The sequence below is a fragment of the Dasypus novemcinctus genome, chromosome 3 (genome assembly GCF_030445035.2).
Source record: "Dasypus novemcinctus isolate mDasNov1 chromosome 3, mDasNov1.1.hap2, whole genome shotgun sequence".
NCBI classification, from domain to species: Eukaryota; Metazoa; Chordata; class Mammalia; order Cingulata; family Dasypodidae; genus Dasypus; species Dasypus novemcinctus.
The window spans coordinates 132,148,009-132,174,014 of record NC_080675.1 but is presented as its reverse complement, the minus strand read 5'-3'; the positions used below and the strand labels follow the sequence as shown (position 1 = coordinate 132,174,014).

At 48.3% G+C, this 26,006-nt stretch overlaps 1 protein-coding gene across 1 annotated transcript in view; it reads right to left on the bottom strand.

The window, feature by feature from the left end:
- Positions 1 to 26,006, bottom strand: part of LIPC (lipase C, hepatic type) — a 138,853-nt gene that overhangs the window by 7,927 nt on the left and 104,920 nt on the right. Inside the window, exons 3-8 of the mRNA XM_058294267.2 lie at positions 24,717 to 24,904; positions 20,415 to 20,597; positions 19,761 to 19,878; positions 17,389 to 17,622; positions 14,954 to 15,196; positions 1,383 to 1,500 (exon numbers count right to left, since the gene is read on the bottom strand). Of these exons, the coding sequence (XP_058150250.1) occupies positions 1,383 to 1,500; positions 14,954 to 15,196; positions 17,389 to 17,622; positions 19,761 to 19,878; positions 20,415 to 20,597; positions 24,717 to 24,904 (1,084 nt within the window). The remainder of the gene's footprint in view (positions 1 to 1,382; positions 1,501 to 14,953; positions 15,197 to 17,388; positions 17,623 to 19,760; positions 19,879 to 20,414; positions 20,598 to 24,716; positions 24,905 to 26,006) is intronic.

Below are 26,006 nucleotides of genomic sequence, written 5' to 3'. Positions count from 1 at the left end.
GAGGAGACAGTGGGGCTTTGATAATGGCCTCTAAAGTTCAGCTCTCTGTAGGTATGATAAACACAGTGGGCCCACACCACACTCTTTTCTTCCCAACAGTCCTCGTTTCCATATAAATTTCTGTTAAAACAACAAAGTATATTAGTAATATATAGAAACCATATGCAAAAAAAGATGCACCAATTTGGGGCAAGATTTAAATGCAGGCTCTTAGGCATAATTATCGACTTTACTCGCTCATCTTTAGGACACTAAAATGCCCCACCATTGAGAGAGCGGCTAGATTTCCATTTCCAGTTTGTAGAACAATCCCCTGGGGAGGGATTTTGGACAGAGGCAATACGGTGAGACACGTGGAGGGAGGGCTCCCTTGCTCAGCCCCCTGTAGCTCTTCCTGCAGTATGCTGTGAAGGATTGTTTAGGAATCCACCCATCCCTCCAGTCTGTGAGCATCCTCAGGACAGGGTCCTTTTATTTCTGTTTCTAATGAGGGGCGCCAACAAATACTTGGTGAATGAATCAGGGTCGTGATCAGAGATCCAAAGCTGGGGGCAGTTCTCTGGAAGCTGAGGCCAGTGTCACTTGTTGGGGAGAATCCACGCTGAGGATGGAGAGACTGGGAAAAGCAGCTACAGGGCTCTTCCTGGCCGGTGAAACTGAGGAGTCTCTGAGCGAGGGGTTGTGAGGCCACGCTGGAGTTGCAGTAGAGGTGCAGGGGTGAAGGATACATGGGAAGAACTGACAGAGAAGACTGGCTGTGTGCTCAGTTGAATGCAACCTGTTTTGTTTGTGGATTAAGGTTTTTCAAAACTCACTGGAGGCTCCTCTTGTGGACCCCTGAGCTGCCCCTGGCCAGTTCTTTCTGCTGGGCTCTTTTTTCTGCACTGCCCACTGGCCACCTATGGCTTCCCTCTCTACCCTGCCCACGCTGCATTAGGCTCATCAGATCCACAGGTAGCATTACCAAGAAGCAATCAGTAGAACGCAGGGAAGCCGAGGGGCAACCAGGGTGGATGGCCCAACGGACAGGATGTTTGGGGTAGTTATAATAGGTTGAAAAGAATAAGTTGTGGGAGTGGACGTGGCTCAAGCAGTTGAGCGCCTGCTTCCCACATGGTCCCTGGTGCCTCCTAAAAATGAAACAAAAACAAAACCAATGGAAAAAACCAACTCAGGGGAGCCAGTATGGCTCAGTGGTTGAGCGCCAGCTTCCTGCATATGAGGTCCCAGGTTCAATCCCTGGCCCTGGTGCCTCAAAACAAACAAACAAACAAACAAAAACAATAAGTTGTCTGGCCTGACCCTAAAAAATATGGTGTACATCCAGACCCTGTGAGAAAAATAAGCTTCCATCATAGATGGAGAATACATCTCATACTCACAGAGTGATGGGAATTTTCTGCATATCCTCTTTTGTTCCAAGTAATGACATGGTAAAAGAAGAATCTACTGGTTTTTCAATTTGGTTGATGAACTGGATCTTGAATTGATAATGATAAACTGGAGAGAGAAAGAGAAAATGTAAGCAGGACTTTGTATTAAAAATCTTATGATTTTTAAAATGTAAAAATGCAAGAGGACCCAAACAAAGACATTTCAAGAAAGGAAATTTACAGATCAATGTCTCTCAGGAACATAGCTGCAAAAATCCTCAACAAAATACTAGCAAAGCAAACCCAGCAAAAGAATTATACTTTACAACCCAGTGGAATTGTACATTTGGACCTTCATATGCAAAAAAAAAAAAAAAAAAAAGAATCCAGATACCAACCTTACATTTTTTTAAAAAAAAGAGAAAAAAAAAACAACTCAAAATGGATCATAGGCCTGAGTGTAAAAAGAAAAACTATAAAACTTTAGAAGATAATGTAGCAGAAAAATCTAAGTGACCTTGAGGTTGCTGATAACTGTTTTAGATATAACCCCTAAAGCATGATCTGTGAAAGAAAAAATTGATGTTGGATATCATTAAATAAAAGCCATAAAAACTTCTGCTCTGCGAAGGACATTGTTAAAAGAGAATGAAAAGACAAGCCACAGACTAGGAGAAAATATATGTAAAAACACATCGGACAAAGAACTTGTATCCCAAACATACAAAGACGCTTAAAACTCAATAATGAGAAAACAGTCTTATTTAACCTTATTTAAAAATGGGCAAAAGAGATAATCAGACACCTCATCAAAGAAGATATACAGGTGGCAAATACACATTTGAAAAGATATTCTATATCCTATAATCATTAGGGAATTGCAAATTAAAAATGAGGAGGGAAAAGTCTAGATGAGTAGATGTAAAAACATTGTTTTCCCTGGCTGCTGGCATTATGAATGCTTTTTGTTTTCTTCCTTTGCCTCTTTGTATTTTCGAAATGTCTATAGAGTTCTTATATTGTGAGTGTTGGAGAAAAACTGCATTCACTGGGACACGGAGACTGACTGACCACAGGCAGAAAAAGAATTTATTGGGTGGCTCTCCCAACAGAGAGGGTCTGAAGAACAGACTTCAGCCCCCCCACCAGCATGGTGGGGGTCTGAAGAGAGACTTCAGCCCACTCCTGGAAGGGGGGATTTGGATTTATACAGAACTTTCCTAGGCGGGGAAATGATAGTTGGTGGGAGGGGGCTCAGGGTCCGAGTGAGGGGCAGGGACCAATAGGAAGCTTTAGAGGTGAAAATTTTCCCTGACAGTGACTAGAAGATAGTGGGTTAGGGAGTTATGGTTTCTTGGAATGCTGCAGGAGAAGATGTTTCTTTGCTCTGTAGGGACTTTATCTCCCTCTGATATGCAGGTAGGGAAGGTTTCCATTTCTCTTTATTCCTGTCTCTAAGTGGTTTCTTTGTTTAACCTGTGGGGAAGTGTCAAGTGCCTTTAGACACGTAGACTTATGGGGGATGGGGTTAGCCTTTCCCCAGTGCATATCAGGGGAAACTGAGCTATGGCTTGTTAATTATTGCAAGCCTCTAACAGTGAGAATATAAGAACTACAAATGTTATTAATATTTATAATATTTTATTAAATAAGAAATATTATTTAACAAAAGAAGGTGAATAGGCATCTCGTATATTTGGCATTCTCACCAAATCCTGTTGATGACAGTCCCCTTTCATAAATCAAAGGACATATGCCTTTCAGGCACCTGACAAGGGCAAGAGAGCACACTGCCATTTTACACTTCCGCTTCTCTCTGATGGGGTGAGCTTCAGGGTGGGCAGTGTTGCCGCTAAGAAGCATATGCTCTAATGACCTTAACTCTGTATGCTGGGGTAGTTCCTGGGAATTAGCTCTGTGAGATTCATCAAGCACATTTCCTAATTCTAGTTTAGAACTTGTGCCTAAAAGATTACTGTCCAATCAAATGTCCAGAATATCCTTCTACTGGATTGCTTGGGAGACAGCAATTTATTTTATTTTTTTATTGAAATGAATTCTATAATTAATAAAAGCAAATTGTTTACAATAAGACAGGTGTTGCTTAAACACTTTACATTGCATTATCTCGTAGTATTTGTCATAACCAACCTGTAAGTATTATTATCGCCATCCCATTTATAAATAAGAAAACTGGGGCTCAGATAGGTGAAGTGACCTACCCAAGTTGCATAGCAGAGTCTGTGCTTCTAATCTCCCTGAGCCTATTGTTAAGGCTCCTAGGTGGCCTGGGGCTTAGCCTGTATTGTTCCACCAACCAGCTGTGTGGCTGTTTTTAAAATTACCTTACCTCCTCCGAAAATGGTTGATTGCTGCTTAGATTCTTTCTCTGGCTGTCCACATATTCTTTAAGTAATTGTAGAGTTCTAGCTCCAAGATTGCAAATGGGCTTAGTAATGTATGTCAATTCCGTTTGATTGATAGTGATTGTATAGAAAGCCCTGTGTTGAGACGGATTCTGAAATTATGTCCAGGCTCTTGGGAAGACTGGGATCTACCTCGGGCAAAGGATAGGGGGTTTATGATATGCTTCCTGTGTATTTGCCTCCCTGTTCTAGGCAATGATTAACCCACTAATTCTGATGTGGTGCCTTGTATACAGGAGCTTAATAAACTTTTGGAGGATGAATGAACTGACAGCTTGCTGGGGGGTGATGATTTAGGAAGTGTAATAATACTTGGTGAGATGGAAATCACTTCTGAGAATTTAAGATGTGAGTTTCAAGCCTGGTTGTAGGAGGATTCCTACTGGAAATGATAGATAATGGTAACAAGCCTCTGGATCACTCATCCCAATGACCTAGCATTTGGAAATTCATTATCTTCATGAATCAATCTGCTAACTCCAAAATTGTTCCATTTCTGTGGAGGTTAGTGGCTACACAACAAACCTAGCAACAGCTGTTGCTAATGGTGTGTTGCTAATGGTGCCAGCATTGCTGGGTTTCTGGATTGTTTACACAACCCTATCCTCCAGCATAAACCAATTTCCCTATCTTGTGGTGGATTTGCTCCTTTGCCAAGGGACATCTCTTGGGTTTACTCAGGGCCTTGTCTTTGAAGCACCAAACAATTGTGTTTATATTCATAACAAGAACCGAATACTAAAGATTGATTGGTAGGCTTAGAGCTCTCTGCTGTAGGTAAGAGCCAGCTCATGTAGCATGTATACCTAGTACAGTGACCTGTACATGTTAGGTGCTTAAATAATCAAGTCTGGAATAAAGTAGTTTGATGACCTCAAGTCTGTGAGGCTATGGATAAGAAAGAAGAGAAGGGCTTTGGGTCCAAGTCCCACAAGGGCTCCAAACCCTTGGGTGGCAGCCGTGGAGAAGGGACTCAGGCCTATCATTCCAGAAGCCTCTGGAAAGGTCTCATGCTATTCAGAGTCTGCTGAAGGAACTCTGGGACGAGTGAAGTGAGTCCTTCCAAACACATAGGGCTATAAGCATCAGGATGGGGTGGGGTGGGACCCAGACAGGGCAGATGGGAGGACTGGCCTCACGTGAATCTCCTAACAAGGAGGCAGGCATCTTCCAGACCACCCAAGGAACACTTACAGCAACCAGTTTCCAATTCAGTTCAGTAGGTATTAATTGAAGCCCAGCACAAGAGCTGTTGGGAATAAAAAAGTAAGCGTGTGATTGGTGGTATGCCTGAAAAATAACATTGGCTAGTATTTGTTGTGTGATTATCAGGTGCTTTACGTCCATTATCTCATTCCATTTTCACAACAACCTTAGGAGGCAGATACTATTATTATCATCTTATTTTATAGAAGAGGAAACTGAAGCACAGAGCGTTTAAGTGATTTTTCTGGGATCACAGAGTAATAAGTAGCATAGCTGGGACGTTAGCCTGTGGAAACTGGCTCTAGAACATGAGCTATTAAATGTTTCTACCTGTGACCTTTATAAACACTAAGGAAGAGGTTAAGATGTGGAAACATTTAAGTCAAAAACATCACGCAGAATTATTTTTTAAAAAGTACACCAAAAATACCCTAAATATTTAGTAATAGAGGAATAATTATGGACTAATAATGGCAATTATAACTACCATTTAGCTCTTTACTATGTTCCAGACACTGAGCTAACCATTTTATATAATTATCTCTACAACTTTAGAAGGGGCCTAGGTCATCCTCCCTCCTGCATCATTTGACAAAGGAAGCTGAGGCTAGGAAAGTTAAGCCGCTTGTCCAGTGTCATGCAGCTAACGCCCGGAGAAGCTGCAATTAGAAGTTAATCTGCTGATCCCAACTTCATAGTCCAACCATGTGATCTACTCTTATGAATCCCTAAAATGATATTTTTTGGAAGGATTTCAATGCCTATGAAAGTGGAAAAAATGAACTAAACAAGATACAAAATTATATATCTGTTATGGGACCAACCCTTAAAAACAGTATGCACAGAAGTGGGGAAATTCACAAAAATATTAATGGTGCTTATCTCTAGAGAGGGGAGGGAGCTAATTTTTATTCTCTATGCTTTTCTGCAAGTTTCACGTTTTCTCCAAAAAGCTTGTATTCTAATTAGAATCTTATTAGAAAAAGAGAATGCTTTTAAAAATGTTTAAAAAGAAAATGAGAAATAGAAGCTGCAGTCCTGGCCTGGTTGGAGCTGGCAGCTGGGAAGCAGAGTCGCTCATGCAGCTCTTGTCTCCTTCTGCCTTGACTGTTGGGCACCAGAATCCTTGTCTTACCTCGCCAAAGGCAGTGTGGGGGTCAGATCAACAGCACACACTAGGCGTCTAAGAAGTGCCTAAACGGCTCTTTATGTGACAGGCATTAAAGACCCTAATTATGAATAACAAAAAAATGGTTTACGTTTGTTGAAATCCTACTAAGAGGCAGGCTACATGTTATTGTTTTACAAGATGGGATATGAGAGCATACCGGCTAGTCTCCATTTGCTACCCCCACTGCCCTTCCGGTGCTCTCCTGAGCCATTTTCTATCCTTCTTTGCCCAGCTCTGAGCCCAGGCTGCATCTCCTGGCCCCTGCCTGCTGGCTTGTGGGTGATTTGACCCCTGGGAGGCACTTGCAGGAGATCGACGCAGAAGGAGAGAGAAGTCTGGCTATTTTTCCTTGTCTCCTCCCTGCTTTGGCGCCTGTCCATGGCTGCGTTCACATCTCCCCCATGATAACAGGTGCTCTTGGCTTCTTTACACTCTTTCCTGGCTTATTCCAGAATATTGTCCTGCTTGAGGTGCTAGCACCTCCGGGTGGCCCTCAACGCTGCCCACTTCTCTGTAAAGAGTCCCACCGTGCTTTTCAGCTGACCCAGCCGAAGCTGTCGTTTGCTGCTGAGACCCAGGCAGAGTGCTAAGTTTTCTGATGAATTACAGAGAAAGAAGCAGAGGTTTGGAGACGTGTCCACGGTCACCAGCCAGTTAGAAGTGGAGCAGAATTTGAACCCAAGGATCTGCCTGATTCCAAAGGACGGTTGCCATTGTCTCCTGGGGTGCTGCTTCTGCACTTCGACAGCAAATAACAAACATTCAGCCCCTGAAGAAAAGCTGAGATAGAAAACTTGCCTTGAATGAAGCCCCAAATTGGCTGAGGGATCTGACCTGTTGACACCCATCCTCTGGTATCAGCGCGCAGATTCCTCCCTCCGACCCCTGGGGGGATAAATGTTGCACGTCCCTGACTGGAGATGGGTTTTGTGCTCCCTTTTTCTTAAATCGTGAGTAGGCAGGGATGGATGTCCAGGTCTGAATGCTATGATTCTATGACTTTGGGGGAACGTGCTTGTGTAAAACCTTGCGGTTGGTTTAGATGATTGCGCAAGCTCCTTTAGGGCTCATCTCCTAAGACTGAGAATCACCTGCATCTTCCTGGGGCAGGACCAAAGATATGTGAGCTGTGAGGAGCCTGAGGGACCTGGCTTTATGAGAGCTCACAAAAACATGGACTGTGGAAGGAGCCTGCCTAACAGCAGAAGCCCAGAAGTGAGGGAATGAGGGAGCCCTTGCTATTTGTGGGAGGAATATTCTGGAAAAACTGCATGTTTGCTGAAGTGGTAGCACAGGGGATCCTGTATAACCTGCTCTAGGAAAGTAGAATTTTTAAAAAGAAATCTTGAAATGAAATTAATTTTTAGAATATGAAATGGCCTTTTTATACTTTTATAACTGTTCTGCAAGTCTGGATTTTTTGGAAGCATTTGTCATAACAAAAACAAGAAACATTCTGCATGTTATCCCCTGCCCCAAGACAATGATGCTATTACAAAGATTAAGGGAAAAGATGTGAGTAATTTTGCTCACTTAACCTTATAACTTGTTTAATAAGGATTTAAAGAAATGATTTGGGGAAACTGCTTTTGATTCTATGACTGCTAAGAGGCTGGCACACACATCTTCCAATTCTGGCAGGAGAAATTATTTCAGGTCTTACAGATGAAAAGCATGAAATAGTTCATTAACCCTGAATGAGAACAGGCAAACTGTCTAAAGCAGAGCTGTGCAGACTCGGGAAAGTTTCCTTGCCAGGGGGTCCTCCTGAGGTTCAGACACCCTAAAAATTCTAAATTCTAGTCCTGTGTGGACTAGAAATTTTAATTTCTTTTCACAAGGCAGCCACTGTGAGCATCAGGTTGTGGAATTTATGAAAAGAGAATATTTCATGTCTTTTTTTTTTGGTCTCATGGAAAAAATGATTCTGAACGATCAGATATCAGCTCTGGGAGATATTATGACTCTCTTTGCAAACATCAAAGAGGTCTTTTTTCCTGGGTTATTGATTTTTCTCTTGCGCAGATGGTAGGAATACCATCTCTCGTGTTCTACTGAAGCATGAAACATGCCCTAGGTCTGACATGCCTCAAACCCGAGAGGGAAGGTGAAGATCACAGGATTGAGGAGCCCAAGAAGGATGTTGTCCTCGGGATCACTGCACCAGGTGGCCAGTGCTGGCAGGGGCTGCCCAGACCTGGGAGAAACCCCCGGCTGTGTTTAGGAAGGTAGGCTGCTTGACAGAATTATCACAGGGCAGGCTCAAGTAAAGAAGAAAAGGGCCAAGTGCTTTTGTAAGCATGGGCATGTATATATGGGGGAGTGTGTGGATGTGTGTGGGGTAAGGAGTCTTGTGGTGTGTGTGAAAGGCCAGAAATGGTATATATGGGTGTGCAGGGTGAGGAGTGTTGTGTAGTTCATGTTCTGCTGCCAACTGTTTGTGACTGGGGCCATGGGCTTCAGGTGGGACTGTAGTAAGAGGCCTAATCTGAAAGATCAGAGTGCTGGTTTGAGCCTCCCCCGCCCCGGCCACCTGCTAGTATGTGGTCTTGAGCACATCTTAACCTCTCTGACTCTCAATTTCCACATCTTTAAAACAGGGCTTAAAATCTCACTTGCAGAGTTGTTGAGAAGCTGTGATGAGATGGCATATGCCTGGCTTCTAGAAGGTTGCCGACTCCCTTCCAAAATGTTGGACTGCCCATGCAAGGTTTTGAGACCTATCATCGGTCTCAGTTTTTTTTTTTTTTAAAGATTTATTTATTTATTTATTTAATTCCCCGCCCCCCGTCGCCCAGTTGTCTGTTCTCTGTGTCTATTTGCTGTGTCTTGTTTCTTTGTCCGCTTCTGTTATCGTCAGCGGCACGGGAAGTGTGGGTGGCGCCATTCCTGGGCAGGCTGCACTTTCTTTCGCGCTGGGTGGCTCTCCTTATGGGCGCAATCCTTGAGCATGGGGCTCCCCTACGCGGGGGACACCCCTGCGTGGCAGGGCACTCTTTGCACGCATCAGCACTGCGCATGGGCCAGCTCCACACGGGTCAAGGAGGCCCGGGGTTTGAACCGCGGACCTCCCATGTGGTAGACGGACGCCCTAACCACTGGACCAAGTCTGTTTCCCCGGTCCCAGTTTTAATGGTGCATCCCTTTGCTACCCTGTTCATCTGTAACCCTTACTTGTGGTTGCAGAAACTGAAGCCCACCCAGGCTTTTATCACTAAGTCAGGGCCACTTATGTGGTTCATAGCAGAGTCAATAGATATTCCTTATCCTAACCCCATACCTGTGCTCTTTCTACTACACCTCCTGCTTCTTCTGTAAATCTCCCTAGAACTCAATGAAAACCTTCCAGATAAGTAGCTGAGAAAAGCCAAAGACTGATAGACTTCAGAAATAACAGTTTGGTTAGTCACTCATCAGCTAAAAGAAGAGTGATCTCATCAGCTGGAGTGAGCAATAAAAGCAGGATCCACTTTATCATAGATTTTACCCATGTAGGCATCAGCTCACTTTTGAAGAAGTTTTGGACCACAGAGGGGTTCAATTATGCAGGGGAGGAATGCTGGTGTGGGGTGTTATTGATGGGGGACATATGGTTGGGAGAGAGTTCTCCAGGGCATGTATATAGGGTACATAAAAATGTTCGGATATATGTTGGGTATTTTCATAGTAGTTACAGTTACAAATGACAACCGAGGGAGTGCTGAGTTCCCAGCTAGGGGAGCTCTGTCACAATCCTCAATGGAACAGCAATGATCCCCCAAGTGCAAGGGCAAAGACCAGTGGAGAAGAATGCTCCAATGATGAGCCCTTGATAACAATGACTATGCTTATGAGCCTGTATGCCTGAAATTTGAACTAGGCCTAGAACTGCCGGGCGCCTAAGAGTTACCTCCTGAGAGCCTCCATGTTGCTCAAATGTGGCCACTCTCTAAGCCAAACTCAGCATGAACATGCATTACCCCCCGCCCTCCACTGGGGACATGACTCCTGGGGACGAGCCTCCCTGGTGCTGAGGGATTACTACCAATCACTAACTGGTGATACAACTAGAAAAAACCCTTGAATAAAAGGGGGAAATGGTAAAGACAAATGAGTTTAGATGGCTAAGAGTCTTCAAAAAAGAGTCAGGAGGTCATCAGAGGGGTTGTGCTTACACATGCCTCAGCAGGATCCTAGAGACAGTCAAAGTAGTTACAATCCCAGGTACTAGTTCTCCTGAGGGCTACTGAGACACACAGGTTCTATGGTCATGGCAGTTGGCCCTGGAATTCAGTGCTTTGTCAGTGGCCCTACTTTGGAATTTGTGTTCCAGAGTGAGATGGAGTTGGATTCAAATGTGTACTTTCTACACATACCTCTTCTGTAACTTTTATTGAACCTGTGGTTGGCGCTGGGGTTGCTATATACCCAGAAGACTTCAATCTCTGGACTGGCCATGTGCCAGCTAGGCCCTGAGCCTCAGCAGAGGTGCAGCTCCTATTCTCCAGTTTGTTGGACTTGCACAGGTCGGCTAACAGGGAGGTGAAGATGGTCAACCACCACACCAGAGAATGGAGAGTGCTTATAGCTCCAAGCAGGAGAATTGCATCCATCAACCATGTGGGATCTAAGCCCTGTCTCAATATAGAGGTGGAGTGGACATCACCATTCCAGGGTCCACAGGATGGAGGAATAAAATATGAATTAGAGTGAACTTACTTGTATTCTACTATAGAACTATTGTGACTAGTAATGGAAGAAACTGTAGCATTGATCTGCAGAAAGTGGCCATGGTAGTTGCTGAGGGCAGGGAGAGGGAAGAAGAGATGAGATGTGGGGGCATTTTCGGGACTTGGAGATGTCCTAAATGATATTGCAGGGACAGATGCTGGACATTATATATCCTGCCATAACCCACTGAATGGACTAGGGGGGAGTGTAAACAACAATGTAAACTGTTATCCATGTGGTGCAGCAGTGCTCTAAGATGTATTCACCAAATGCAATAAATGTGCCACAATGATGCCACAAAGAGGTTGTTGATGTGGGAGGAGTGGGTGCATTGGAGTGTGGGGTTTGTGGGAACCTCTTGTATTTTTTATTGTAACATTTTTTATGATCTATGTATCTTTACAAAAAAAAAGACAATTTAATAAAAATAAAAATAAAGCAGGTTCCCCCCAGCTCAGAGTGCTGGGAGAAAGTACAGGAAAGGGGAGAACAAGGAGACAGGACAAAGGAGTATGAAAAAGGTGAGGAATTACTGCTAGAGGCAGTCCCTGGGGGAGGAGAGCAAACACAACAGGAACAACTAGTCCTGTGGGTGAAGGAGCAAGGGCCTTGGAATCTGGGCTCTACTCACAAACTGTGTTATCTTGGGAAGGTTATTTAACCTCTCTGAGTCTCAATTTATATTTTGGAAAATTAAGTACACTCTCTCTCTCTCTGATTAAATGAGATAATTTATACAAATCATTCAGTGTGGTGCTTAGATTGAGTAATCCCCTGCTAAGTGGTACTTCCCTCCCCTCTACCGGTTACCAACCCATAAGACTTCTCTTGTTAAGCAGTACTTGTTAAGCAGTACTTGTTAAGCAGTACTTACTTAATGCAGATTAGTTCCCCACCCCCCATCCCCTTCCCTTCAAACTGGGTTCCCACACTGGTAAAAGTTCTTATTGAGTGGGTGAGAATGGAAGCGATATATTGCCTCCTTTCACTCAGGGACTGTTTCCCATTCTCTTTGCTAGTGCTGTATTCTGTGTTTCTCTGAATTCCAGCATATGGTTGTAGAAAATAGATCCTTTGATGGTTTTGTTGAGATATTTTGGTAGCCAGAGGTGTGCAGGCCAGGGTAGTCATCCTTGGCGAAACTACAATTGGGAGATGATGTTTATCTTGCCCAACCAGACCCTGTATTAAAATATATAGTACAATTAGATGTCCTTGAAAAATGTGGATTGTGGTTTCTCTGGATACTAGGGTTGGGCAAGTCTCTTCTTTTAGGAACCTGTAGGTATTCCATCAAAACGATGGCTGTGGCCAATGAAACTGGCTCTGGAGGCCTGAGGCAGGGATGATCATGGCCATGCCTGGGAGGAGAATGGTGTCGTTTCGGTGGCCTGGATTAAAGGCTTCAAACCAACACCATTTAAAAGAACCTTCTGTGATGATGGAAATTTCTATTTCTGTGCTCCCCAACCTAGCATACAGTAGCCACATATATGAGCATTTGAAGAATGGTTAGTGTGACTGAGGACTTCATTTTTAACTTAATTGTAAGTTATTTAAATTTGAAATTAAATTGCCACCTATGGTTTGGGGCTCCCATCCTGGAACCATGTAGCAGTGTAAAGATCAGAGCATGTCAAGAGCAGCAGCTTGCAGGCAGGCGGAGTCTCACATAGATACAATTTTCAGCCCAAACCAGGGTGGCTTGATAGGATCACAGGGATGCTACTCTCCACTAGTGAGTGGAATTAGGCTGGGCAGTCAGGACTTTGCTCTTTGGTAGGACTGAAGCAGAACGGGGGATAATTTGGAGGGTGCAGCACAGGCTGCAGCTCTGGAATCTCTGGGAGGGACTGGGAATTTTGGTTCCTGACCAGGTTCAGGCACTCGTGCTTCAGCCTCCATGTCGCTGGCCCTGTAGGTTCCTTCCCCAGCGGATGTCCCTGGAGCAAGAGAGCTACTTGTTAATAAAGAGACCCAAGTGTTGTCTCGAGGGACTCTCTGCCTCAGCCTGCCTGGACAGCACTGAGCCCCTGCATAGGAGGGGCAGGACTCCATCTACCTGGCCCAATGCATGTTTGCAGAATACACGAACCGATGACCTTGGTTTGGGTAGCGGGTGGCTGCCACAGTGCTGCCCTAATGCGATCCTTTGGCCCTCCCTAATCAGGAAGGAAGCTCTGTAAGCCCACACCTGTGGCTGCGGAGGTCGGGCACCCGGGGTCCTTAGCAAATGGGAGGAACTTAGTTTGGCTTGTGCCTGCTGCTCGACTCCCCTCTCTTCCATTGCTTTATACTTGCCTCCCTGCCCCATCGCCAAGCCCTCAGGAGATGTGCTGTCCTGGGTGTGGGGGGAGGGGGGGGCAAGGCCCTCCTATCAGACGCAATTCCTTGGCTTTCCCTGGAGTGACAGAAATTACCTCATTTCTTCCCCACTGGTCTTAAGGAGAAAGCAGTCTCCCACCCCCCAACACACACACACACACCAGGTGGCAGGCTGCTGAGGTAAGAATTGCTCTACAGGTTTCTTGGAGGCTTGCCTGGGGCTTAAGTGCTGGCTCCACCGAGGAGTCACTTTGTGACCCTGCTCAAGTCATATCGCCTCTCTGGGCCTCAGTTTCCCTATCTGTAAAATGGTGGGGTTGAATAATCCCTAGCAACTCTAACATTCCACTATTAAATTAGTTCCAGTGAAAATGTCATTATCTGAGCGGCTTAATCACTGCAGGAGGTTTTACCATTTAAAAGAGGAGCTGGTTAACCCAAATAAGTCTCTAATTGGCAGCCTGTGGTGGGAGAGTTCCTTAAGCAGGGGGACTTCCAAATTCCCTCACCCGCTTCCCAATGCTACTCTCTTCCAACTGCAAGGGACAGAACAACACAGCAGCCGGGACTTCTTGGCCCCTCACGCAGGAAAGCTCCTGCCCTTACCCCTCGTGCTGCCAGAAGCTGGTATCTGCAGCTCGCAATACATTTTTGTCATTCCTGGACCTGCCTGACTTGCAGAAGGGGAAATCTGGCTTGAGAGCAAAAGTTCAGATAAAGAGAGGAATTCTGTGACTGAAAAAATAAGCCATTTTGGAGTTTGAACTTGCGAGTACGGTAATCAAAAGAAGCCATAGGCACCTAGTCAGCTAGACCTGTGTTCTCGGCTTACTTATAAGCATAATTGGGCTTGCTGAGCCTGTTTGGTGGTTGTGGGAACCAAAAAGAGTCGAAGGCTGTATCTAATGTTTTGTGTACAAGGCTGTGCAGATACAAGGTGGTGCTGAGGGCTCGTTCGTGTTGTCCAAATACAGATATCTGAACGGTAACGAGCAAACAGCAAAGCGTCTTCCTTCCTCCAGCACCTGAGAGTACGTGCCGTGAAACAGTGAGAGCTGAATCACTCCTCTGAGCTGTTTCAGGATTAGGCAGAATTGTTAATGGCAACAGGGTGGCTTGTGCCCTCCAGGGAGTATTTCTCCACTGGTTTCAGCCCAGATGTGACTGCAGCCTATTCTCTGACTTTCTGTCCAACCAGGGTGTGGCAGGGACTCAGTTCCTGCCCTGAAGTAAAGATCTGACTTGAAAACATTGGAAGCTGACCCCTGTGTTGGGGGGCCTTGACAGCACACTCTCTACAATCAGCTGATTGAAGCTTAGGGGAAATGAGGAGCCATAAGCCTAGGCTAGAACCCAGGTTTCTCATGGGGACCGTGAGCAGAGAGGAAGGAACTGGGTTCTAGCCTAGGTTTGGACACCCCTCCGGGTCCCTGCACGACGACACCTGGCAGTTGAGGTAATCGCTCAAGCTTTTTGGTTGTAACACTCCAGAGGCCCATGAAAATGGATGAAGAGAGGTCACCCTGAGGATTGTTCCAGAAGCCACCAAGGTGTCTCCCCTTAGCACTTGGCAGCAAGGTTGCCCGTTACTGGGAAAAGGGAGAGGTTGTTTAAAGCTCACAGTCTGGAATCGGTGCAACTTCAGAAACATTCTAAGAGTGCAGGGTGTCTACAGTGCCTGAAGACTCCCAGGAAAAGACGCCAGGAAGCGTCTGAAGGCCCCTAGGCCCCTCAGCACTCACGTTTGAATGGGGATTGGGCTCGAGTCAGGAGGAAGAGCCTCCTGCTCCTGCTTTGTGGGTCCTGGCGGACGTGGTAGCCCAGCGTGTTGCAGCGGCCCTTCTTGCAGCTCAGGCACAGGCCCCGGCTGAAGCTGTCCATGTCGCTGCACTGGTAGGCCGTGCTCTGCAAGCTGTCGTGCAGCAAGGAGTCCACGAAGAGGTGCACCGAGCGCTCGTGGGCACATTTTATGGCCTGGCTGATGGCTGCAACACAGGGCAAGAACGGCTTTTAGTATCTTTAACTCCAAGGATCATCTTGATTTCAGTTCATAGATTGGTGGCAGCAAATTAGGATGGAGAGATGGGGTTGTCGAGGTTGACACCCTGACAAGAGTAAGATGTAATAATTGACGGAGGACTAAAGAAAGAGCAGACCCATCTGGGCCCCCCAGGGCTCCTGAAGGCAACTTCTAGCGCAGCATGGAACAGCAAGTGTTTTAAGAGGAACCCCAAGTCAGTGAAAAAATATCAGATGATATGCAATGTATTATTTAAGCTGGGGAGTGTAAATCCTTTTAGAAACGTTTTCATCAAGTGGTTAGAATTGCATGAGTGTTGATGCCTTGAGATACCTTTCCTAATAAAGCTAGCTAAATGAGGCATTCTGGTGGCGCACTAATGGTCTGATAAAATCTACTTAATGTTCAAAGGCAGCCATTACACCCCTTAGGTGACGGCTGGTAAAACCAGCACGGCCAGGGGATCTAGAAGGGCCTGCCCCAGTAACCAGAGTCTGAAAGGCCCTGCCCCGAGACTGCAAGCTTATCACGGATTTTGACCTTTTCATTTCTTTTTAAAATGTCCAACTCTTAATCTAATCTTTAGTATATCATTCTCAGGGAATGTTGAGGAGCCACCATAAGATATGTAAAGTACCTCATGTAAAGACAGAGCACAGGTAACTTCTCTAAAGCTATTTGCCCAAGGGTCCGAGGAATGCTTGCCAAGATCAGTCATCTCAGTTCTTTGTGCCTAGTGGTTGCATTCGTTGAGCGCCACTGTGAGGCAGGTTTTAGCTGGGTACCTTCCATTTTAGGCAGCTGTTGTAAATGAGAAAATTGATTTTCAAAGACTCAGAACTCACCCAGATTCTTACAGCCAGGAAGTGGTGAGGGTGGCAAAGCAGTTATTAAGTTATCATTCTGTTCAGGTGTGGCTGGGAGAACATGTTTGAAATGGAAACACTCTCAAACAGGAGGGTGAAGAAAACAGGAAAAAACACCCTCCGGTTGGACAAGCTGAATAAATAGACCTGATTCCGTCACTTTGCCGTTGAGCACAAATGGCTGCAATTGGCCAGATGTGTTGAACAGGCAGGGAGTTAGTGAACACCACCCTGGAGGGCAGTGCAGGGTGTTGATTTGGGAGGAGGGCTGGGTGGTCAGTGGGAACCTGTTGATAACTGGGGGGTGGGGTGGGTGGGGATGGAGGGAGATGTGAAGAGGGAGAAGGGCAAGTTCCCAGAAGGCTCTCAGGCGGGGGTGGGTGGAAGGATGGGAGTCTGGCCAAAATGAGATAAAACAAGCTTGAAGGTCACTCTGATATGGGAGAGGTAAGGGTGGTGATGTCACCACAAATGAGTGTGTTCGCAGCTGTTTTGGCTGATGGGGGTGAGAAGGTGGGGGTGGGTCTGCAGTTGGCTTAGAGTGGGCTGGCATGTTTTAGTCAGGAGGATATTTTGAATGCCTAAGGGATGTGTGGTTTCTGCTGGTATTTTTGTTCTTTGATCCTGTGCATGTAAGCAAGGTGCCTGTTAATGCTTCAGTTTTAGGGTTTGAGAGAGAGGAGGGCTCACCACCCAGATAATATCACATTCAGTTTCTGCCCTGAGATGAAGCTGAACTTTGAATGGAAAGAATCTCAGTCACATCCCGCAGGATAAGCTATTACACCTCCTGGGGGGGTGGGGGGTGAGGAGTTGGGGGCAGGGTAGTGCCTTATCCCACTCCAGTGAGGCCAAGGATCAAGAAGTTATGATCTGTTAACAAGTGGATCCTCAAGTGGCCCAGAATAGAGCAAGCGCCTAGAGTGAGGAAACTTCCAGAGAAGGAGGGATAGCCACAGGCTTTGGGACTTGACTTTCAGAAGGACTAGTACCCCAGGGAGGCTTGGCTTGGGTACCCTGGGTGGGAGTAAGCAGTGCTGCTGCCCCTCAGCTCATCCTCAGGGCTCAGCTTCCAAGGAACTCTGCTGGTTGATCAGCTCAAGGGACATCGACCTTATCTATTCCTCCAAGCCCCTCCCTGAGCGGACTTGGTGACCACACACCCTGGGCCCCTACCCTTGCCAAACTCTTCCCAGAGACCCAGAAAGCCGGGACATTCTGCTGGATTCCAGAGGTCCATGGAAGTGTGGGAAGAGCAGACCAGAGCTCTCAGTCCATGTGTCATTCTCACCATTTAAACCGTGCCTGGCAAAATGTTTGTAGAGCTCTAGGAAGTGGCAGCCAGGCTGGAAGGAGCCCCCGTTGGGGTAGAAGTCGTAGTGTGCGATGGGCTTTTTGATGCCCACACTCAGGCCCATGTGCTCCCGGGTAAAGGTGTGAATAGCGTCCACAAAATTGGCATCGTCCGGTGAAAGACGGTCGCTGGGAGACACTTTCTCAAACAAAGGGCCTGCAGCATCGAGCCCTGATGGGGAAGCAAGGGCAAGGGTTAGTTGAGGGCAAGAACAAGGGAGGAGAAATCACTTTTTAGCTTTTTGACGTCCTTACACATTTATGAGCCAGCAGGAAGAAGAGAAACCCAGGTGTGGTCTTTCTCTAGAGATTCTTATCATAACCCTTTCACAGTAAACCTACCGTAATTCATGGTGTTCCATTAGAAGAGAAGTTCTCAGAGACACATCCAGTGGTAGAAACAAGGGTATGGGGGAAGGCTTGATTTATTTAAACAAATAAATTTTTAATCTACTTTTGAGAGCATCCGTTTGTGTTCAAAAAGCCCAGTGTGCTCATTGCAAGTAGCTCTGAACTACCCATCAAAGAAAAAAAAAAATGCCTGCATGTTGTCCCTAATTTCCCTAAACAAGCTGGCATTTCTCCTCCACTAATGCATTTCATTGGAAAGTCCAGATCAGCCTTGGGACATCGTTGTTCCAGGATGAAGATGCTTGAGGGCTGCCTCTTCCTGGAGAGACAGATGTGTTTGTGCGAGGAAAGCGGCAGAGCCCGGCCGCCTGGTTGGATGGTATTTATTCATTCACATTCCCGTCCCCCCCCCCCCCCCCCCCCCGCCTTTCTTCCTTTACCTTCTCTGGAAGGCCCTTGGGTGTCCCACATCTGCCCTGTTTCCAGCCCTAAGGGAGCGAGGACGTGATGGTTGGCTCCCTGATGGCCTGTTAACCACGTGCCACTCACCATTACAAATGAAAGAAAGAATGTTGGTGTAATTTAGATTTCTTTCTTCATCAGGCTGACCATACTCCCAGGAGAATGAGTCGCCCTGCTGCCTCTGACGAGTGTGGGCCTGGCTAAGGCCTGATGGGACCCGCAGCACCAGGCAGAGTGGGAGGATCCCGCCGCATGCGAGCGACGGTGACCGGGCTGCTGCCCTGGCTCCTCAGAGACCGGCCGCGCTCACTTTCTGGGGAAGGTTTACATGGGAGGCTCACCTCGAGATCACTGAGGGCTGAATCAGTGGGCGCCAGATGCGCATCAACCGGGCCTCACAAATCTTACAGGACAAGGAAATGGGTTCTCATAGTGACCGATTTATTCAGTTGAAAGGTCTAGCATTACCCTTCCTTTTCCACATTAAATAAAATAAACCTATCTTATGAAATAATTGTAAAGGTAGTAGTTACTGTAAAATATATTCTTACTTCATAAAGAGTTACAACCCTGTGTTATTCATCTCAAATTGTCTTTGAATTGTTTTAGCCTGTGAAACATTGCTTCAGCCTGCTGGGTTTTGAGAGATAAGTAGGAGTTTGAACTAGGGTGGGGAACAGTATGTAGATGAGTTGGGGTAAAGCATCTTGGGCAAAGTGAAGAGCACATGCAAAACCCAGAAGCATGAAAGGCCGTGATGCATTTGTGGAGAAAGATCTAGTGCCGCTGAAGCCTGGAACTACTGGAAGGGAACGGAGGGAGATACTGGTGAGCTCTGGGGAAACATGGAGAAGGGCCTTGCCTCTGCCTCCTGTAGGGACCAGTGGACCGTGGAGGCTGTGGCCAGGGAGCAATCTGACCAGGTGTGGTTTTCGGAATATAATTCTGGGATGGAGTAGAGGGAGAGGCTGACATCAGGGAGGAAGGACTTGTGTCCAGCTTTTCCTGGATATCTAAGGGCAATTCTCAGTGGGTGTGGGCCTCAATCCAAATGGGTCCCAGGGTAGAACCCATGTGTTTCACAGATGTGGAAACTGAGGCACAAACACGGCTGATGTGTGACAGCAAATTAAGGGCTACGGTTCTAATTCTCTCACGTTGGGCTTTTTATAATAGAGATTTAAAAAGAAAATCTTACCTACTACAAAAGTGCACAAAAAATTCATGCTTTAGGTCCCATTTGGCATGTCTATCAGAGGCATTCATTTGGAGACAGGCATAGGAATTGGGTTGGTAATTTGCTTTCGATTCCCTTGGAATCGGAGTCTATGGCAATGGTTGTGTTTGAAATATCATTACAAGACTTGCTGTGAATTCTAACATGGCATAAAGGAAGTTGGGGGTGTCTTAATTATGAGACTGGTGGAAAGCTGGTGCTGCTCGATGCCCCCGTGCAGTTCTGGAGATTCCAGTTTGCTGGTAATCAGGCACGGTTACCTGTAATTCTCCCAATCTTGTGCGTTCCGCCAATGTAACTGCCAGCAAATCCTGAGACGTGTGCACCCAGGCTGTACCCAATTAGATGAACATTGCGTCGAGAAAATTGAACAGATTCCTGGAAGACAGCAGCAGGATGACTGCAAGAGAAGAGCTGCCTGGATGAAAGCCTTTTATGGGCCCAGCTGATTCTGGGCATCCACCCTGCTCTTTGTACCTGATTGCAAATGAGGTGCTTTATTCACTCTCCAAAGAGAAACTGGGTTCTCACCATGCTGAGTCCCATTCTCAGAGGGGGGGACCTGGGACCTGGCCTGGTGGCCGCTGTCTTTCCTGCCCCACTGTCTTCACCTTAACTTCAGCGCTCAATCGTGTGGGGGTCTGACGCTCTACGTGGTGTGGTCAGATCCCTTCGCACATCCAAGAGGGCGAGCGCAAGAGGAACAGAGGACGGGGTGGGCGGAGCCGATGGTTCCACAGGGCAGGTGTTCGCATGAGGCCACCAGGGGAGCCCTGCGGTCCAGCCCCCTGACCCTTCCTTCCCTACCTTAGCGGAAGCGGTTCTCCACTATGCATCGCTGTCGGAGACCAGCTTGATTCACTCAGGCTCGAAGGCAGGGAGAGGAGGGGCAGGGGCCCCGGGGCCGGGCTTACCTCCAGCCACCGGAGAAACGCGGCGAGCTCGCGGCCCACGAGGCGGGTGTTGCGCACGGCGATGGTGTACTGGTGGTGGGCCAGGGCCATCCAGTCCGCCAGCCCCACGTTCACCGGCGGGGACTTCCGAGACCTCAGCGCGGCCACCACCTGCCAGACCCAGCTCTCCAGCAGGCCGTCGATCTGTGGCGGGCCGACAGGGCGTCAGCCTCGCGGGCGGGCGCGGGGGAGCGCGGCGCCAGCTTCCTCCTTCTCCCTGGAGCCTTCTCCCCCGAGAAAAGCCCAGGCGCCCCTGACGCATCGCGTCGGATAGCGCTACTGGGGGGAGCGGCAGGGGGCGTCCTGAGCCTTGCGGGATGTGTGGCGGCATCCCTGGCCTCCACCCACGAGGTACCAGTAGTGCCTCCCCAGTTGTGACAACCAAAAATATACCCCAGCTTTGCCAAATGTTCCCTGGAGGTTGAAATCGCCCACGGCTGAGAACCACCCGCCTAATATTTCCCTACCGTGAGAAATTTTTGAGACTCTAAACAATGGTAAAGTCTGTGTCAGTGAGGTCTAGAAATCTGACCTCTCCTTTGAGGGTCAGCTTGCACCGCCCCCCCAGCCGTCCCCCTGTGCCTGGCCCTGCGGGTTCTGCTTTGCTTTAGAGGGACGAGCATTGGGAGCCTCAAGCTAGGAGAGAACGGTTCTGCGTATGTGCCTGGCCCGAGCACCCAGCTGTGGGGCGCTCCTGATGGGTGCACAGAGTGCTAACGTTTGTGTTGTGTCTTGAAGGATAAGTAGTTCAGTAAGGAGAATAAGGGGACAGGTGAACGTGGCGGTGGGAAGGAACAGGGTGTCCCCGGCAGATGGGGCCGCACAGGCAGAGGCACAGAAGCACAACAGGGCCTGGTTTGTCTGGGGAGAGGAGGAAAGGTGGGTGTACTTGAAACCTTGACTTGGGAGTGGAACGGCCGGAGGGGAAGCTGGAGAGCTGTGCTGATGGCCGGGCATGGCATTTGGGCTCAGACGCTTTCATTCAATAAATGCTTGCCCAGTGCTGTCTAAGCGGATGTCGCATCTTACAGCCAGACCGTCTTGGGTTTAAATCCAGGCTCTCCCTAGCTGAGTGACCTTGGGAGAGTTACTAGGCCTCTCTGTACCCCAGTTTACTCAACTGCAGGATTGTTGAATGATGAAAAAAGTTAATAGATATAAAGCCCTGAACAGTGCCTGGAACAGTAAATGCTACTTATGGCAGCTATTGTTATCATTATTATGATGACTGTCGCTGTTGTTATTAATATGATTAGCGGAAGTAGACGTAGTCAGGGCTGCACAGGGTTTTGAGAATGAAGAGCTCACCTGTCCCTGTATACTCGGGTCACAGCCGGCTGTAGGTGGGTTTATGGCCCTGGTAAAAGGACACTGCCGACTTCATGTTGCCTTTGCCAAGAATTCAGTCAACAAACACTTTCTGAGTATCTATTATACTCTGGATCCTTCCCCACAGGGGTCAATTAGACAAGAATAGTACAGAATCCTTTCTGTGAAGGAGCTGAGAGCCCAGCAGGGCAGGCGCACACCCGGACGACTATAAGGCCTGCAGCTGAGCGGGGCTGAGAGTGCGCAGGGCACAAGGAGGGCACAGCTCAGGTGTCCTGCTGGGATGGAGGCTGGGAGGCCTGCAGGGGGCTGGTCCCACAGGAAAAGCAGACGGTAGTCGGAAGAAGGAGAACACAGCCTGGGCGAAGGCCAGCAGGAGAGGAACGACATGGGCATGCGTGGGGGCGAAGGCCAGCAGGAGAGGAACGACATGGGCATGCACGAGGGCGAAGGCCAGCAGGAGAGGAAGGGCGCGGGCATGCACGAGGGCGAAGGCCAGCAGGAGAGGAAGGGCGCGGGCATGCACGAGGGCGAAGGCCGGCAGGAGAGGAAGGGCGCGGGCATGCACGAGGGCGAAGGCCGGCAGGAGAGGAAGGGCGCGGGCATGCACGAGGGCGAAGGCCGGCAGGAGAGGAAGGGCGCGGGCATGCACGAGGGCGAAGGCCGGCAGGAGAGGAAGGGCGCGGGCATGCACGAGGGCGAAGGCCGGCAGGAGAGGAAGGGCGCGGGCATGCACGAGGGCGAAGGCCGGCAGGAGAGGAAGGGCGCGGGCATGCACGAGGGCGAAGGCCGGCAGGAGAGGAAGGGCGCGGGCATGCACGAGGGCGAAGGCCGGCAGGAGAGGAAGGGCGCGGGCATGCACGAGGGCGAAGGCCGGCAGGAGAGGAACGGCGCGGGCATGCACGAGGGCGAAGGCCGGCAGGAGAGGAACGGCGTGGGCATGCATGGGAGCTCTGCTGGCTCTTGGGTGTTGCTGGCACACGGAGTGGAGGCTGGGAGAGGTGAGGGGGAGGCAGGCTGGGGTGGCCCGCCTGGCCAACTCTGTGGCTCTCAGCTCCAGTTATTGCCTCAAGTCCGGTCCTCAGTCCCCAGCTCTGGCTTCCCCAGAGCTCTCCCTCTGGATGCATTCCCTCATTTTCACCGTCTTTCATGGCTCTCGCAGTGAGGAAACTGCTTTTCCTTTGCAGACGACTGTCCTTGCAACAGCGCCTTCTAATCTACTCCCGCCTGCAGGAGGGTTCCCACAGGAGAGCTTCCCATCTCAGATCTTTAGTTCCCTTAAGACAGGTCTCATCTTCTCAGGGTTCTGCCTTCTGCCTCCTGTTCCATGTTTTTCTTTAAGGAGCCCTGACTGGCCTCCGACCCCAGCCATAGCGACGCTGGCAAGAGCTGAGACGTGAGGTTGTGGGAAGCCTGCCCAGGGTCTGGGACGGGGTCTTGGGAGCTAGAGTGTGCTGGTTTTGAAGTACCGTTCCAGTGCTGGCTGTGTGACTGTGGGTGAATTCCTTGACCTCTCTGAGCTGCCATTTCTTCTTCTGGGTGATGAGACTAACTCAACCCACCTCTTAGGGAGGTGTGAGGATTAAATGGGCTGTAATGCAAAGCCTGTAGCTTGTGACATGGTGTCAGTCTCTGTCAGGTCTCTTCCCTAGGGGCAGGAAAGTCCCCCAACACCTCAACGGCCATCCCTGTGGTGTGGTAGAGCCCTGACTTCCCTGGAGAGGGCGCCTGTCAATCTAGGGCGCTGCTGGCAGGATGCAGGAGCCTCTGAGGGTTCCCTGAAGGCAGGCACCCAGCTCATGGCTGCACCGTGTGAACTCCCGCTAGGCTGTAGCTACGCTGCTCACGGGCGGGTGGAGTTCGTTTTGTTCACTGCCGAGTGCCTGGTGCCAACACCGTGCTGAAGGTTAAATGCGTGTTGAGTAAGAGAGGGGCTCTGCGGGGGCCCATTGTGCTCTCTGGGGTTTTTGAGAGCATTTTTCAATTAGATGGCAGGGAAGGGTTTCAAAGTAATGAACTAGATACCTAAATCTCTAGAAGGTTCAAATTGTGAGCTAAGCTCCCAGTTGTGGGTGGGTTGGGGACCAGGGAGGCAGAATTTGCTTTTGGGGACAGGACCTCACTTCCTTTGACTTCATTCATTGCCTACAACATCCTTTCTTCCTTTCGTCCAAAGTAATAATTTTTTAGCATCACTCAAAGTCTATATTATCACTAAGAGGCCTCTTTACTCCCAAGAATGGCGAGTGGATGCAACCGAAAGCATTTCACAGATGCTTCAGGGAGCCTAACCTGCTTTGACTCTCTTGTGTACATCCCTTAGTGCAATGTGCTGCTGGGAATACAGATGTGATGGCTAGTGTTCTAGCTGCCATCTTGGAGTATGAGGATGAAGGAATATTGAGATGGAGTTGGGTCCTTGAGGAGTTCAATGACCAAAACTGCCTAAACAGTTTTGGGTTACATATTTTTGTGTGAAATGGAAACAAACTTCTGTTTTATTTGAACCATTGCTAATTTAGGTCTCTATATTTTGCAGCTGAATTTAATCTTTACCCCATTTCATTGGGAGTCTTATGTCATCTGGCTTCCTACTCCTCCTGTGAAACATGCAGATTCTTGTAGGAGCCTTCCTCTTGCCTGGACTGCAGTCACTTATGGGTCCTAATGAGCTGTGTGACTCCTTTGAGTCATATTTTATTATCAGAAACGTGGAGATAATCATATATTACCTGCACTGCTTACCTCACAGAATTGAGATAATCAATGAGATAATGTGTGGGGAAGCACTTGGAAAATTAGGATGTGCTTTACAAATATTATGTGTGAAATTGTTAGCATCAGTAGCCTATCTTTTTATTAAAATTGAACGTGCTAGGAAGAAATAAAGAAAATTTAAAAGTAGAGCCAAAATCGCATGCTCGCATTTCCTACCGACCACCCGTGGACTATCATCACCAGGGGCAGGGAGGTGTTGAAGTGGCATTTCTGTAACGTGTCTGGGTGATTGAGCTGAATCTCACAGCCCTTATCAGTTTTATCTCCAAAGAGCAGGAATCTGGTCTCCGTCTTCTGCAATGTTTTATTTGCTTCAGTGTCTTGAGAACTTCTTTCAAATGGCCCTGGAATATAAGATTGCAGACAGTGCTTAGCCAGGCATCTCATCGTCCTTTGCCAACTCTGGGCCCTGTATCAAAGAGCACCGGCCATTGTGGCTACTGTGAGGTGCTGGCGGTCAGCGTGGGCCACAGCGCTGGGGAACCCAAAAAGGGCATTTCCAGTAGAATGGCCCTTTCTTTCCTGGGAGATGATGGAGGGTGACTTAAGAGGACCCTTCAAAGAGGTCAAGCCGGCCATCCCGGTGACCATGGGATGTGGCCAGTCAGACGTGACCTCCCAGGATTTTTAATCTAGGGTAATGCGAGGACATAAGGCGTATAGAAGAGACAATTGGGACTCAGGCTCGGAGACGATAAGTAACTTGTCCAAAACCACACTGCCAATGAGTGGGAGAGCCAGGATCTGAACCCAGGGCTCTCTGACTCCAATTTCCATCCCTCCATCCCTAGGCTGGGAAGACACAGGGCCTAGAAGCCTCTTAACAAGATGACACTATGTGATATCATGCCGCCTGTTCTCACTTGCCGACACATCGTATCCCGTAAGCCGTGGATGGACAAGGTGCAGCGTAGGGTCAGTGTGTGGAGGACCACAGAGGGAACGAGGGGTCTGCTAGATGGCGGGCGGGCTTCTCAGGGCAAGCCATGCTTCCTCCTGATGCCGGAGGATAAGGGATCATCGTGAGTAAAGGCATGAAATGTTGTGGGCAATGGAAGGCGGGAGCTGAGGCTGGGGCAGGCCGGAGCGTGGCTGGCTCTGGGATGCATCTGAGGAGCCGGACTTCATCCTCTAGAAGATGGGGCTGCTGCTAAAGAGTTTTTTCAGCAGGAAAGGATAGGTGACTATCCATTTCCAGGGTTGTGGTGGACCAAGATGGATGACAGCTTTTTTGCCAAGATCAGGGATCAGGCCAAGAACTGGAGGTGGAAGCTCTCCCCCCCGCTTTCCAGCAGAGAGTGGGCTCCAAGGGGCAGACACAAGGCTGCACCGGCCGTTTGGATCTGTGACCTCGACTGAGCCCAATTACTAAGGACCCTATCATTCCTTCTGAGCACAGAGTCACGCAGGCTTCTCAAGTAATAAGTCTTGGGCTTTTGGTTTCAG